Source organism: Bombina bombina, chromosome 4 (assembly GCF_027579735.1).
Source record: "Bombina bombina isolate aBomBom1 chromosome 4, aBomBom1.pri, whole genome shotgun sequence".
NCBI lineage: Eukaryota > Metazoa > Chordata > Amphibia > Anura > Bombinatoridae > Bombina > Bombina bombina.
Window position 1 is genome coordinate 1,021,168,956 of NC_069502.1, and position 14,717 is coordinate 1,021,183,672.

The window sequence follows — 14,717 nt, forward strand, 5'->3', positions numbered from 1 at the left end:
CCTCCTCCACCAAACATTATTTTTATTATTCTTTATTTATAAAGCGCCGACAGATTCCAGCAGTGCTGCCCATGGGTACAAGGATAACAGTACAATGGAGAAACAATACGATAAGACAAATACAGGGGGAATTGAGGGCCCTATTCCCGTGGGAACTTACATTTGCCAAACCAAGAATCTTCCATCAGACTACCAGATAGTGAAGTGTAATACATCACTCCAGCCATATCAGTCATATTAGTCTTGTTAGCTTTGCGAGAATTTCCATTGGGAGAAATCTAGTAAATGTGCAGTGAAACTTAATTTACATATGCATTAATTGAGTTGTTACTACACAGAAACCGTTTTTTGTTTTAACTAACATACAGTCTATGTTGTGTAATCATACTTTAAATATAGCCCAGAGATAGGAGATAAGTGGTGATGTTGTCGGACTTTTGCTGAAACTGCGATTCCTATTATTTCCTATGAGAGTGTCAGCCCACTTTCTTTTAAAATATTGCTGGACCCACTGATTACAAGGCCAAAAAAGCAATTTCTCATGGATCTGACTATGCTTTAATGATAAGGGCCTAAGGGAGTAAAGTTTCTTTAGAGTGATCAGAACCTTAATAATTATTGTAAGGACATAGTTTTATTCAATTTAATTTATTTCTATATATGTTATATCTAACCAAAAATATTTTATTCAAACATTCTGATTTTAAGGTGCTGTTATTTTATTGGGAAGGACCAATATGTTTCGCTTTAACCATCCTAAAGAAGCTGCTAAACTGAGAGAAAAAAGGAAGGTAAGATAAACTAATTTAATATTTTTAACTAGTAAAAATGATAATGTAATGGGACATTTTATCATCTGTGTAGACTTCTTTTGCTGCAATATGTTTTCCATAAAGTTCTGGGCTATGTTCTTTTTGTTAAATAAAGTTTACTTTGAGAGTGATGCTAATTGTTTTGCTGATAGTATATATAGAATTTTAGTTATTGCTGAAATTCCCCAAATGTGTCACTAAATATCTACTAAATGTCATTAAAGGGATATGAAATAAATGTAGGCACCAATCAGCAAGTGCTACCCAGGTTCTGAACCAAAAATTAGCTTACATTCCTGCCTTTTCAAATAAAGATACCACTAACCCCTACCCTAACTCATCTCTTTAACCAATATCTCACCGCTGGCACATTTCCTAATACATTCAAGCATGCGTCAATTATTCCAATCCTAAAAAAGCTCTCGCTTGACCCCTCCACCCCTTCTAACTATCGACCGGTCTCCTTACTTCCCTTTGCTTCAAAATTATTGGAATGACTGGTCTATAATCGGCTAACTCAATTTCTCACAACTAACTCCTTACTTTATCCACTACAATCTGGTTTCCTCCTTAAACACTCAACAGAAACCGCTCTTCCTGTTATCAGCTAAAGCAAAAGGTTTACTAATTTTTATTGACCTGTCCGCTGCCTTTGACACAGTTGACCATCCTCTCCCCCTAAAAATACTACATTACTTTGGTATCCAAGACACAGCCCTTTCCTGGTTTGCCCCATATCTCTCAAAACGCCCATTTCTTTCATGTAATTAGCAAGAGTCCATGAGCTAGTGACGTATGGGATATACATTCCTACCAGGAGGGGCAAAGTTTCCCAAACCTCAAAATGCCTATAAATACACCCCTCACCACACCCACAAATCAGTTTTACAAACTTTGCCTCCTATGGAGGTGGTGAAGTAAGTTTGTGCTAGATTCTACGTTGATATGCGCTCCGCAGCAGGTTGGAGCCCGGTTTTCCTCTCAGCGTGCAGTGAATGTCAGAGGGATGTGAGGAGAGTATTGCCTATTTGAATGCAGTGATCTCCTTCTATGGGGTCTATTTCATAGCTTCTCTGTTATCGGTCGTAGAGATTCATCTCTTACCTCCCTTTTCAGATCGACGATATACTCTTATATATACCATTTCCTCTACTGATTCTCGTTTCAGTACTGGTTTGGCTTTCTACTACATGTAGATGAGTGTCCTGGGGTAAGTAAGTCTTATTTTCTGTGACACTCTAAGCTATGGTTGGGCACTTTTATATAAAGTTCTAAATATATGTATTCAAACATTTATTTGCCTTGACTCAGGATGTTCAACATTCCTTATTTCAGACAGTCAGTTTCATATTTGGGATAATGCATATGAATAAATCATTTTTTCTTGCCTTAAAAATTTGACTTTTCCCTGTGGGCTGTTAGGCTCGCGGGGGCTGAAAATGCTTCATTTTATTGCGTCATTCTTGGCGCGGACTTTTTTGGCGCAAATTTTTTTTTCTGTTTCCGGCGTCATACGTGTTGTCGGAAGTTGCGTCATTTTTGACGTTTTTTTGCGCCAAAGGTGTCGGCGTTCCGGATGTGGCGTCATTTTGCCGCCAAAAGCATTTAGGCGCCAAATAATGTGGGCGTCTTTTTTGGCGCTTAAAAAATATGGGCGTCACTATTGTCTCCACATTATTTAAGTCTCATTATTTTGTGCTTCTGGTTGCTAGAAGCTTGTTCTATGGCATTTTTTTTCCCATTCCTGAAACTGTCATCTAAGGAATTTGATCAATTTTGCTTTATATGTTGTTTTTTCTATTACATATTGCAAGATGTCCCACGTTGAAGCTGAGTCAGAAGATACTTCTGGAATATCCCTGCCTGGTGCTGGAGCTACCAAAGCTAAGTGTATCTGCTGTAAACGTTTGGTATCTGTTCCTCCAGCTGTTGTTTGTACTGTTTGTCATGACAAACTTGCTAATGCAGATAATATTTCCTTTAGTACTGTTACATTACCTGTTGCTGTTCCGTCAACATCTAATACTCAGAGTGTTCCTGATAACATAAGAGATTTTGTTTCTAAATCCATTAAGAAGGCTATGTCTGTTATTCCTCCTTCTAGTAAACGTAAAAAGTCTTTTAAAACTTCTCATTTTTCAGATGAATTTTTAAATGAACATCATCATTCTGATACTGATATTGTTTCTTCTGATTCAGAGGATTCTGTCTCAGAGATTGATGCTGATAAATCTTCATATTTATTTAAAATGGAATTTATTCGTTCTTTACTTAAAGAAGTCCTAATTGCATTAGAAATTGAGGATTCTAGTCCTCTTGATACTAAATCTAAACGTTTAGATAAGGTTTTTAAATCTCCTGTAGTTATTCCAGAAGTTTTTCCTGTCCCTGGTGCTATTTCTGAAGTAATTTCCAGGGAATGCAATAATTTGGGTAATTCTTTTACTCCTTCTAAACGTTTTAAGCAGTTATATCCTGTGCCATCTGACAGATTAGAATTTTGGGACAAAATCCATAAGGTTGATGGGGCTGTCTCTACTCTTGCTAAGCGTACTACTATTCCTACGGCAGATGGTACTTCCTTTAAGGATCCTTTAGATAGGAAAATTGAATCCTTTCTAAGAAAAGCTTACTTGTGTTCAGGTAATCTTCTTAGACCTGCTATATCTTTAGCGGATGTTTCTGCAGCTTCAACCTTTTGGTTAGAAGCTTTAGCGCAACAAGTAACAGATCATAATTCTCATAGCATTATTATTCTTCTACAACATGCTAATAATTTTATTTGTGATGCCATCTTTGATATCATTAGAGTTGATGTCAGGTATATGTCTCTAGCTATTTTAGCTAGAAGAGCTTTATGGCTTAAAACTTGGAATGCTGATATGTCTTCTACGTCTACTCTGCTTTCCCTTTCTTTCCAGGGTAATAAATTATTTGGTTCTCAGTTGGATTCTATTATCTCAACTGTTACTGGAGGGAAAGGAACTTTTTTACCACAGGATAAAAAATCTAAAGGTAAATTTAGGTCTAATAATCGCTTTCGTTCCTTTCGTCACAGCAAGGAACAAAAGCCTGATCCTTCATCCTCAGGAGCGGTATTCGTTTGGAAACCATCTCCAGTCTGGAATAAATCCAAGCCTTTTAGAAAACCAAAGCCAGCTTCCAAGTCCACATGAAGGTGTGGCCCTCATTCCAGCTCAGCTGGTAGGGGGCAGATTACGTTTTTTCAAAGAAATTTGGTTCAATTCCGTTCACAATCTCTGGATTCAGAACATTGTTTCAGAAGGGTACAGAATTGGCTTCAAGATAAGGCCTCCTGCAAAGAGATTTTTTCTTTCCCGTGTCCCAGTAAACCTAGCGAAGGCTCAAGCATTTCTGAAATGTGTTTCAGATCTAGAGTTGGCTGGAGTAATTATGCCAGTTCCAGTTCTGGAACAGGGGCTGGGGTTTCTTCTGTTAAGTGTGATCAGTCCACGGGTCATCATTACTTGTGGGATATTAACTGCTCCCCTACAGGAAGTGCAAGAGGATTCACCCAGCAGAGTTGCTATATAGCTCCTCCCCTCTACGTCACCTCCAGTCATTCTCTTGCACCCAACGACTAGATAGGATGTGTGAGAGGACTATGGTGATATATTTAGTTTTTATATCTTCAATCAAAAGTTTGTTATTTTATAATAGCACCGGAGTGTGTTATTCCTTCTCTGGTAGAATTTGAAGAAGAATCTACCTGAGTTTTTCTATGATTTTAGCCGGAGTAGTTAAGATCATATTGCTGTTTCTCGGCCATCTGAGGAGTGAGGTAAACTTCAGATCAGGGGACAGCAGGCAGATTAATCTGCAAAGAGGTATGTAGCAGTTTATTATTTTCTGACATGGAATTGATGAGAAAATCCTGCCATACCGTTATAATGTAAACTCAGCCTTGAATGCAGTAGATGTAGCTGATATCAGGCTGTCATGTATGTATATTTTACACTTCAGTTTTCTGGGAAATGGTACTTCTCTGGCTTTTAAACTGTATACATAGACTTAACCTATTTTGCAGGGACTTGCAATAGGTTTTAAATGACAATTAATTATTGAGGTAAAATGTTTTTTTGCTGGCATGTAAAAACGTTTTTTTCTCTGAGGTACTGGGTGAAAAAATGTTTTGGGCACTTTTTTTCCACTTGGCAATAGTTTTGATTTAAATTAGAGCAGTTCACTGATCCCTCTCACTGTTATGTGTGTGGGGGAGGGGCCATTTTGGTGCTTTCACTATGCATCAGAAAAACTCAGTCAGAGGTTCATTTTCTTCCTGCATGATCCGGTTCATCTCTACAGAGTTCAGGGATCTCAAGAGTCTTTTTTGAGGGAAGTAATCATACAGCAGAGCTGTGCTGATTGTATTGACTGTGATATAAAAAACGTTTATTTGTGTATTTTTTTTCTGCTGCCTGGGTTAGTTATCATTTGCTGAGGGGAACAATCCTTTGCTAAAACTGTATATTCTGACAAAGATTGATGCTATAACTTAATTATTTTATCTGTTATAATATTTTTCTGTGCTTCTTAAAGGCACAGTTCGTTTTCATATTATTTGTAAATTACTTTGAAAAGTATTTCCAAGTTGCTGTTTATTTGCTAGTGTGTTAAACATGTCTGATTCAGAGGAAGATATCTGTGCTATATGTGTTAATGCCAAAGTGGAGCCCAATAGAAATTTATATACTAAATGTATTGATGCTACTTTAAAAAATAGTCAATCTGTACAAATTGAACATATTTCACCAAACAACGAGGGGAGAGTTATGCCGACTAACTCGCCTCACGTGTCAGTACCTGCATCTCCCGCTCAGGAGGTGCGTGATATTGTAGCGCCGAGTGCATCTGGGCGGCCATTACAAATCACATTACAAGATATGGCTACTGTTATGACTGAAGTTTTGGCTAAACTACCAGAACTAAGAGGTAAACGTGATCACTCTGGGATGAGAACAGAGTGCGCTGATAATGCAAGGGCCATGTCTGATACTGCGTCACAGTTTGCAGAACATGAAGACGGAGAGCTTCATTCTGTGGGTGACGGTTCTGATCCAAATAAACTGGACTCAGACATTTCAAATTTTAAATTTAAGCTTGAGAACCTCCGTGTGTTACTAGGGGAGGTATTAGCGGCTCTGAATGATTGTAACACAGTTGCAATCCCAGAAAAAATGTGTAGGTTGGATAAATATTTTGCGGTACCGACGAGTACTGACGTTTTTCCTATACCTAAGAGACTTACTGACATTGTTACTAAGGAGTGGGATAGACCCGGTGTGCCTTTCTCACCCCCTCCTATATTCAGAAAAATGTTTCCAATAGACGCCGCCACACGGGACTTATGGCAAATGGTCCCTAAGGTGGAGGGAGCAGTTTCTACTTTAGCTAAGCGTACCACTATCCCAGTGGAGGATAGCTGTGCTTTTTCAGATCCAATGGATAAAAAATTAGAGGGTTACCTTAAGAAAATGTTTGTTCAACAAGGGTTTATATTGCAACCTCTTGCATGTATTGCGCCTGTCACGGCTGCAGCAGCATTTTGGTTTGAGTCTCTGGAAGAGACACTTCAATCATCCACACTAGATGACATCACACACAAACTTAAATTCCTTAAGTTAGCTAATTCATTTATTTCAGATGCCGTAGTACATTTAACTAAACTTGCGGCTAAAAATTCAGGATTCGCCATTCAGGCACGCAGAGCTCTGTGGCTAAAATCCTGGTCAGCTGATGTTACGTCTAAATCTAAATTGCTTAATATTCCTTTCAAAGGGCAGACCTTATTCGGGCCCGGCTTGAAAGAGATTATTGATGACATTACAGGAGGTAAAGGTCATGCCCTGCCTCAGGACAAGGCCAAAGCCAAGGCTAGACAGTCCAATTTTCGTTCCTTTCGTAATTTCAAAGCAGGAGCAGCATCAACTTCCTCTGCACCAAAACAGGAAGGAGCTGTTGCTCGCTACAGACAAGGCTGGAAACCTAACCAGTCCTGGAACAGGGGCAAACAGGCCAGAAAACCTGCTGCTGCCCCTAAGACAGCATGAATTGAGGGCCCCCGATCCGGGACCGGATCTAGTGGGGGGCAGACTTTCCCTCTTCGCCCAGGCTTGGGCAAGAGATGTTCAGGATCCCTGGGCGTTAGAGATCATATCTCAGGGATACCTTCTGGACTTCAAATCCTCTCCCCCAAGAGGGAGATTTCATCTGTCAAGGTTGTCAACAAACCTAACAAAGAAGGAAGCGTTTCTACGCTGCGTACAAGATCTTTTATTAATGGGAGTGATCCATCCAGTTCCGCGGTTGGAACAAGGACAAGGGTTTTACTCAAATCTGTTTGTAGTTCCCAAAAAAGAGGGAACCTTCAGGCCAATCTTGGATTTAAAGATCCTAAACAAATTCCTAAGAGTTCCATCGTTCAAGATGGAAACTATTCGAACAATTTTGCCCATGATCCAAGAGGGTCAGTACTTGACCACAGTGGATTTAAAGGATGCTTACCTTCACATACCGATTCACAGAAGTCATTACCGGTATCTAAGGTTTGCCTTTTTAGACAGGCATTACCAGTTTGTAGCTCTTCCATTCGGACTGGCTACGGCTCCAAGAATCTTCACAAAGGTTCTGGGCACTCTTCTGGCGGTACTAAGACCGCGAGGAATTTCAGTAGCTCCGTACTTAGACGACATACTGATACAAGCTTCAAGCTTTCAAACTGCCAAATCTCATACAGAGATAGTACTGGCATTTCTAAGGTCGCATGGATGGAAAGTGAACGAAGAGAAAAGTTCTCTCTTTCCACTCACAAGAGTTCCCTTCCTGGGGACTCTGATAGATTCTGTAGAAATGAAGATTTACCTGACAGAGGACAGGTTAACAAAACTTCAAAGTGCATGCCGTGTCCTTCATTCCATTCAAGAGACCAGAAATTCTCTTCTATGGTGGCTTTATCGGCCACATCTGTCCAGGGGAATGCCATTCAGCAGGCCAGACTGGTCAATTGTAACAACAGACGCCAGCCTACTAGGTTGGGGCGCTGTCTGGAATTCTCTGAAGGCTCAGGGACTATGGAATCAGGAGGAGAGTCTTCTTCCAATAAACATTCTGGAATTGAGAGCAGTCCTCAATGCTCTTCTGGCTTGGCCCCAGTTAGCAACTCGGGGGTTCATCAGGTTCCAGTCGGACAACATCATGACTGTAGCTTATATCAACCATCAGGGAGGGACAAGAAGCTCCCTAGCAATGATGGAAGTATCGAAGATAATTCGCTGGGCAGAGTCTCACTCTTGCCACCTGTCTGCAATCCACATCCCGGGAGTGGAGAACTGGGAGGCGGATTTCTTAAGTCGTCAGACTTATCATCCGGGGGAGTGGGAACTTCATCCAGAGGTCTTTGCCCAAATACTTCGACGTTGGGGCAAACCAGAGATAGATCTCATGGCGTCTCGACAGAACGCCAAGCTTCCGCACTACGGGTCCAGATCCAGGGATCCGGGAGCGGTCCTGATAGATGCCTTGACAGCACCATGGACCTTCAGGATGGCTCATGTGTTTCCACCTTTCCCGATGCTTCCTCGATTGATTGCCAGAATCAAACAGGAGAAAGCATCAGTGATTCTAATAGCGCCTGCATGGCCACGCAGGACTTGGTATACAGATCTGGTGGACATGTCATTCTGTCCACCTTGGTCGTTACCTCTGAAACAGGACCTTCTGATTCAGGGTCCTTTCAAACATCAAAATCTAACTTCTCTGAAGCTGACTGCTTGGAAATTGAACGCTTGATCTTATCAAAGCGTGGTTTTTCTGAGTCAGTTATTGATACCTTAATACAGGCTAGGAAGCCTGTTACCAGAAAGATTTACCATAAAATATGGCGTAAATACCTATATTGGTGCGAATCCAAAGGTTACTCTTGGAGTAAGGTTAGGATTCCTAGGATATTGTCTTTTCTACACGAAGGTTTAGAAAAGGGGTTATCCGCTAGTTCCTTAAAGGGACAGATCTCAGCTCTGTCCATTCTGTTACACAAGCGTCTGTCAGAAGTTCCAGACGTTCAGGCTTTTTGTCAGGCTTTGGCCAGGATTAAACCTGTGTTTAAAGCTGTGGCTCCACCATGGAGTTTAAACCTTGTTCTTAACGTTTTACAGGGTGTTCCGTTTGAACCCCTTCATTCCATTGATATAAAGTTGTTATCTTGGAAAGTTCTATTTTTAATGGCTATTTCCTCGGCTCGAAGAGTCTCTGAGTTATCAGCCTTACATTGTGATTCTCCTTATTTGATTTTTCACTCGGATAAGGTAGTTCTGCGTACTAAGCCTGGGTTCTTACCTAAGGTAGTCACTAACAGGAATATCAATCAGGAGATTGTTGTTCCATCCTTGTGCCCAAATCCTTCTTCGAGGAAGGAACGTCTTTTGCACAATCTGGATGTAGTTCGTGCCCTTAAATTTTATTTACAGGCAACTAAAGATTTTCGACAAACGTCTTCCCTTTACTTCCCTTTACTCTGGTCAGAGGAGAGGTCAAAAAGCTTCTGCTACCTCTCTCTCTTTTTGGCTTCGTAGCATAATTCGTTTAGCTTATGAGACTGCTGGACAGCAGCCTCCTGAAAGAATTACAGTTCATTCCACTAGAGCTGTGGCTTCCACTTGGGCCTTTAAGAATGAGGCCTCTGTTGAACAGATTTGCAAGGCTGCAACTTGGTCTTCGCTTCATACTTTTTCCAAATTTTACAAATTTGACACTTTTGCTTCCTCGGAGGCTATTTTTGGGAGAAAGGTTCTTCAGGCAGTGGTTCCTTCTGTATAAAGAGCCTGCCTATCCCTCCCGTCATCCGTGTACTTTTGCTTTGGTATTGGTATCCCACAAGTAATGATGACCCGTGGACTGATCACACTTAACAGAAGAAAACATAATTTATGCTTACCTGATAAATTCCTTTCTTCTGTAGTGTGATCAGTCCACGGCCCGCCCTGTTTTTTAAGGCAGGTAAATATTTTTTAAATTATACTCCAGTCACCACTACACCCTTGGCTTCTCCTTTCTCGTTGGTCCTTGGTCGAATGACTGGAGGTGACGTAGAGGGGAGGAGCTATATAGCAACTCTGCTGGGTGAATCCTCTTGCACTTCCTGTAGGGGAGCAGTTAATATCCCACAAGTAATGATGACCCGTGGACTGATCACACTACAGAAGAAAGGAATTTATCAGGTAAGCATAAATTATGTTTTTATTCAAATCTTTTCATTGTACCAAAGAAGGAGAATTCCTTCAGACCAGTTCTGGATCTAAAAATATTGAATCGTTATGTAAGGATACCAACATTCAAAATGGTAACTGTAAGGACTATCCTGCCTTTTGTTCAGCAAGAGCATTATATGTCCACAATAGATTTACAGGATGCATATCTGCATATTCCGATTCATCCAGATCACTATCAGTTTCTGAGATTCTCTTTCCTAGACAAGCATTACCAGTTTGTGGCTCTACCGTTTGGCCTAGCTACAGCACCAAGAATTTTTACAAAGGTTCTCGGTGCCCTTCTGTCTGTAATCAGAGAACAGGGTATTGTGGTATTTCCTTATTTGGACGATATCTTGGTACTTGCTCAGTCTTCACATTTAGCAGAATCTCATACGAATCGACTTGTGTTGTTTCTTCAAGATCATGGTTGGAGGATCAATTTACCAAAAAGTTCATTGATTCCTCAGACAAGGGTAACCTTTTTAGGTTTCCAGATAGATTCATTGTCCATGACTCTGTCTTTGACAGACAAGAGACGTCTAAAGTTGATATCAGCTTGTCGAAACCTTCAGTCACAATCATTCCCTTCGGTAGCTTTATGCATGGAAATTCTAGGTCTTATGACTGCAGCATCGGACGCGATCCCCTTTGCTCGTTTTCACATGCGACCTCTTCAGCTCTGTATGCTGAACCAGTGGTGCAGGGATTACACAAAGATATCTCAATTAATATCTTTAAAAACGATTGTACGACACTCTCTGACGTGGTGGACAGATCACCATCGTTTAGTTCAGGGGGCTTCTTTTGTTCTTCCGACCTGGACTGTAATTTCAACAGATGCAAGTCTGACAGGTTGGGGAGCTGTTTGGGGGTCTCTGACAGCACAAGGGGTTTGGGAATCTCAGGAGGTGAGATTACCGATCAATATTTTGGAACTCCGTGCAATTTTCAGAGCTCTTCAGTCTTGGCCTCTTCTAAAGAGAGAATCATTCATTTGTTTTCAGACAGACAATGTCACAACTGTGGCATACATCAATCATCAAGGAGGGACGCACAGTCCTCTGGCTATGAAAGAAGTATCTCGTATTCTGGTATGGGCGGAATCCAGCTCCTGTCTAGTTTCTGCGGTTCATATCCCAGGTATAGACAATTGGGAAGCGGATTATCTCAGCCGCCAAACATTACATCTGGGCGAATGGTCTCTTCACCCAGAGGTATTTCTTCAGATTGTTCAAATGTGGGGTCTTCCAGAAATAGATCTGATGGCTTCTCATCTAAACAAGAAACTTCCCAGGTATCTGTCCAGATCCAGGGATCCTCAAGCGGAAGCAGTGGATGCGTTGTCACTTCCTTGGAAGTATCATCCTGCCTATATCTTTCCGCCTCTAGTTCTTATTCCAAGAGTAATCTCCAAGATTCTGAAGGAATGCTCGTTTGTTCTGCTGGTGGCTCCAGCATGGCCTCACAGGTTTTGGTATGCGGATCTTGTCCGGATGGCCTCTTGCCAACCGTGGACTCTTCCGTTAAGACCAGACCTTCTGTCACAAGGTCCTTTTTTCCATCAGGATCTCAAATCCTTAAATTTAAAGGTATGGAGATTGAACGCTTGTTTCTTAGTCAAAGAGGTTTCTCTGACTCTGTGATTAATACTATGTTACAGGCTCGTAAATCTGTATCTAGGGAGATATATTATAGAGTCTGGAAGACTTATATTTCTTGGTGTCTTTCTCATCATTTTTCCTGGCATTCTTTTAGAATTCCGAGAATTTTACAGTTTCTTCAGGATGGTTTGGATAAAGGTTTGTCTGCAAGTTCCTTGAAAGGACAAATCTCTGCTCTTTCTGTTCTTTTTCACAGAAAGATTGCTAATCTTCCTGATATTCATTGTTTTGTACAAGCTTTGGTTCGTATAAAACCTGTCATTAAGTCAATTTCTCCTCCTTGGAGTTTGAATTTGGTTCTGGGGGCTCTTCAAGCTCCTCCGTTTGAACCTATGCATTCTTTGGACATTAAATTACTTTCTTGGAAAGTTTTGTTCCTTTTGGCCATCTCTTCTGCCAGAAGAGTTTCTGAGTTATCTGCTCTTTCTTGTGAGTCTCCTTTTCTGATTTTTCATCAGGATAAGTCGGTGTTGCGAACTTCTTTTAAATTTTTACCTAAGGTTGTGAATTCTAACAACATTAGTAGAGAAATTGTAGTTCCTTCATTATGTCCTAATCCTAAGAATTCTAAGGAGAAATCATTGCATTCTTTGGATGTAGTTAGAGCTTTGAAATATTATGTTGAAGCTACTAAGAATTTCCGAAAGACTTCTAGTCTATTTGTTATCTTTTCCGGTTCTAGGAAAGGTCAGAAGGCTTCTGCCATTTCTTTGGCATCTTGGTTGAAATCTTTAATTCATCATGCTTATGTTGAGTCGGGTAAAACTCCGCCTCAGAGGATTACAGGTCATTCTACTAGGTCAGTTTCTACTTCCTGGGCATTTAGGAATGAAGCTTCGGTTGATCAGATTTGCAAAGCAGCAACTTGGTCTTCTTTGCATACTTTTACTAAATTCTACCATTTTGATGTGTTTTCTTCTTCTGAAGCTGTTTTTGGTAGAAAAGTACTTCAGGCAGCTGTTTCAGTTTGAATCTTCTGCTTATAATTTAAACTTTATTTTGGGTGTGGATTATTTTTCAGCGGAATTGGCTGTCTTTATTTTATCCCTCCCTCTCTAGTGACTCTTGCGTGGAAAGATCCACATCTTGGGTAGTCATTATCCCATACGTCACTAGCTAATGGACTCTTGCTAATTACATGAAAGAAAACATAATTTATGTAAGAACTTACCTGATAAATTCATTTCTTTCATATTAGCAAGAGTCCATGAGGCCCACCCTTTTTTTTTGTGGTGGTTATGATTTTTTTGTATAAAGCACAATTATTCCAATTCCTTATTTTTTATGCTTTCACACTTTTTTCTTATCACCCCACTTCTTGGCTATTCGTTAAACTGATTTGTGGGTGTGGTGAGGGGTGTATTTATAGGCATTTTGAGGTTTGGGAAACTTTGCCCCTCCTGGTAGGAATGTATATCCCATACGTCACTAGCTCATGGACTCTTGCTAATATGAAAGAAATGAATTTATCAGGTAAGTTCTTACATAAATTATGTTTTTCAGTTTCCTTTAACAACATATCTTGTGATCCTATGCCTCTCTCAGTTGGAGTAACGCAAGGCTCTGTCTTGGGTCCCTTGCTTTTCTCTCTCTATACATCCTCCCTTGGAAAATGTATAGCCTCCTTTGGATTCCAGTGCGACTTATATGCTTATGATACCCAAATCTATCTTTCCTCTCCTGATATCTCTCCCTCTTTACTCAAACAGATTTCCAACTGCCTCTCTGCAATTTATTCTTGGATGTCTTCACGCTACCTCCAACTTAATGTGTCCAAAACCGAGCTAATTCTTCTTCCACCCTCTTCGAGACATCCAACACCTGACATTTCTCTGACGGTTCTCAACACCTCACCCCAGGTCCGCTGTCTTTGGGTTACACTTGACTCAGAATTCACATTCAACCCACATATACAAGCACTTACCAAATCCTGCCGTTCACACGTACGCAACATTTCCAGAATTTGTCCCTTCCTTGCTCAAAAAAAGACAAAAATACTTACATTCCCTCATTTTGATACGCATTGATTATTGCAATCTACTTCTAAATGGCCTTCCAAAACACTGCCTCTCCTCCCTCCAATCTATTATGAATGCTTCTGCTAGACTCATCAACCTAAGTCGTCGATCTACATCATATGCTCCGCTCTGCCAGTCTCTACACTGGCTCACCATACACTCCAGAATACAATTTATGGAATTAACCCTAACTAACAATGCAATAGACAGTCTAACTCCCAACTATATATCCTCTATCTTTGTGAACTATTCCCCATCCCATCCTCTTCGATCAACCTCTGACCTACGTCTCTCCACTCCTGTTATATCTATGGCCCCCTCCCGTCTCAAAGACTTTGCACGTGCTGCTCCTGTCCTCTGGAACTCTCTACCCCGCTCCATAAGACTATTTACAACCTTGTATAGCTTTAGACGCTCCTTGAAAACCCACCTATTCAGAGAGGCTTACCATCTCTCCTCCATCCTGCATCCGAACCAAACTAATACATGAACTGCATGACTCATTTCTGCAACTACAACTGATGAGACAAGCTACCCCAACCTTATGTCTCTGCACTCTAAACCTGTAAACTGTGAGCTCCGGAGCAGGGCCCTCTTCCTAGATTTGTTTAGTTTTGTTATGTTTTGTATTTAATTACAAATCCTTGTCATTGTATATCCCTATCACTGTACCCAGCGCTACGGAATTTGGCGGCGCTATACAAATAAATGATGATGATAATAATAATAATAATAATAATCTTGTAAAACTGTTGCCATATAGTGCTAAAAAAAATTAGGCAGCTCCTAAGCATACATCCCTGCTTTTCAACAAAAGATACCAAGGGAATGAGTAAAAATGATAATAGAAGTAAATTAGAAAGTTGTCTAGAATGGAAGATAAGCAAGGGGCGCCAACATAGTGTGAATAAAAACAACAAATATAAAAGTGATGTGCAAAAAACTACTCACAAGGAA

General features: G+C 40.5%; 1 protein-coding gene across 2 annotated transcripts in view; it reads left to right on the top strand.

The window, feature by feature from the left end:
- Positions 1-14,717, top strand: part of KIF16B (kinesin family member 16B) — a 999,411-nt gene that overhangs the window by 513,123 nt on the left and 471,571 nt on the right. Inside the window, exons 17-18 of one of the 2 annotated variants that reach the window (XM_053712121.1) lie at positions 709-791; positions 13,452-13,601. In XM_053712121.1, the coding sequence (XP_053568096.1) occupies positions 709-791; positions 13,452-13,601 (233 nt within the window). The remainder of the gene's footprint in view (positions 1-708; positions 792-13,451; positions 13,602-14,717) is intronic. The other variant, XM_053712122.1, reaches the window with a different exon arrangement.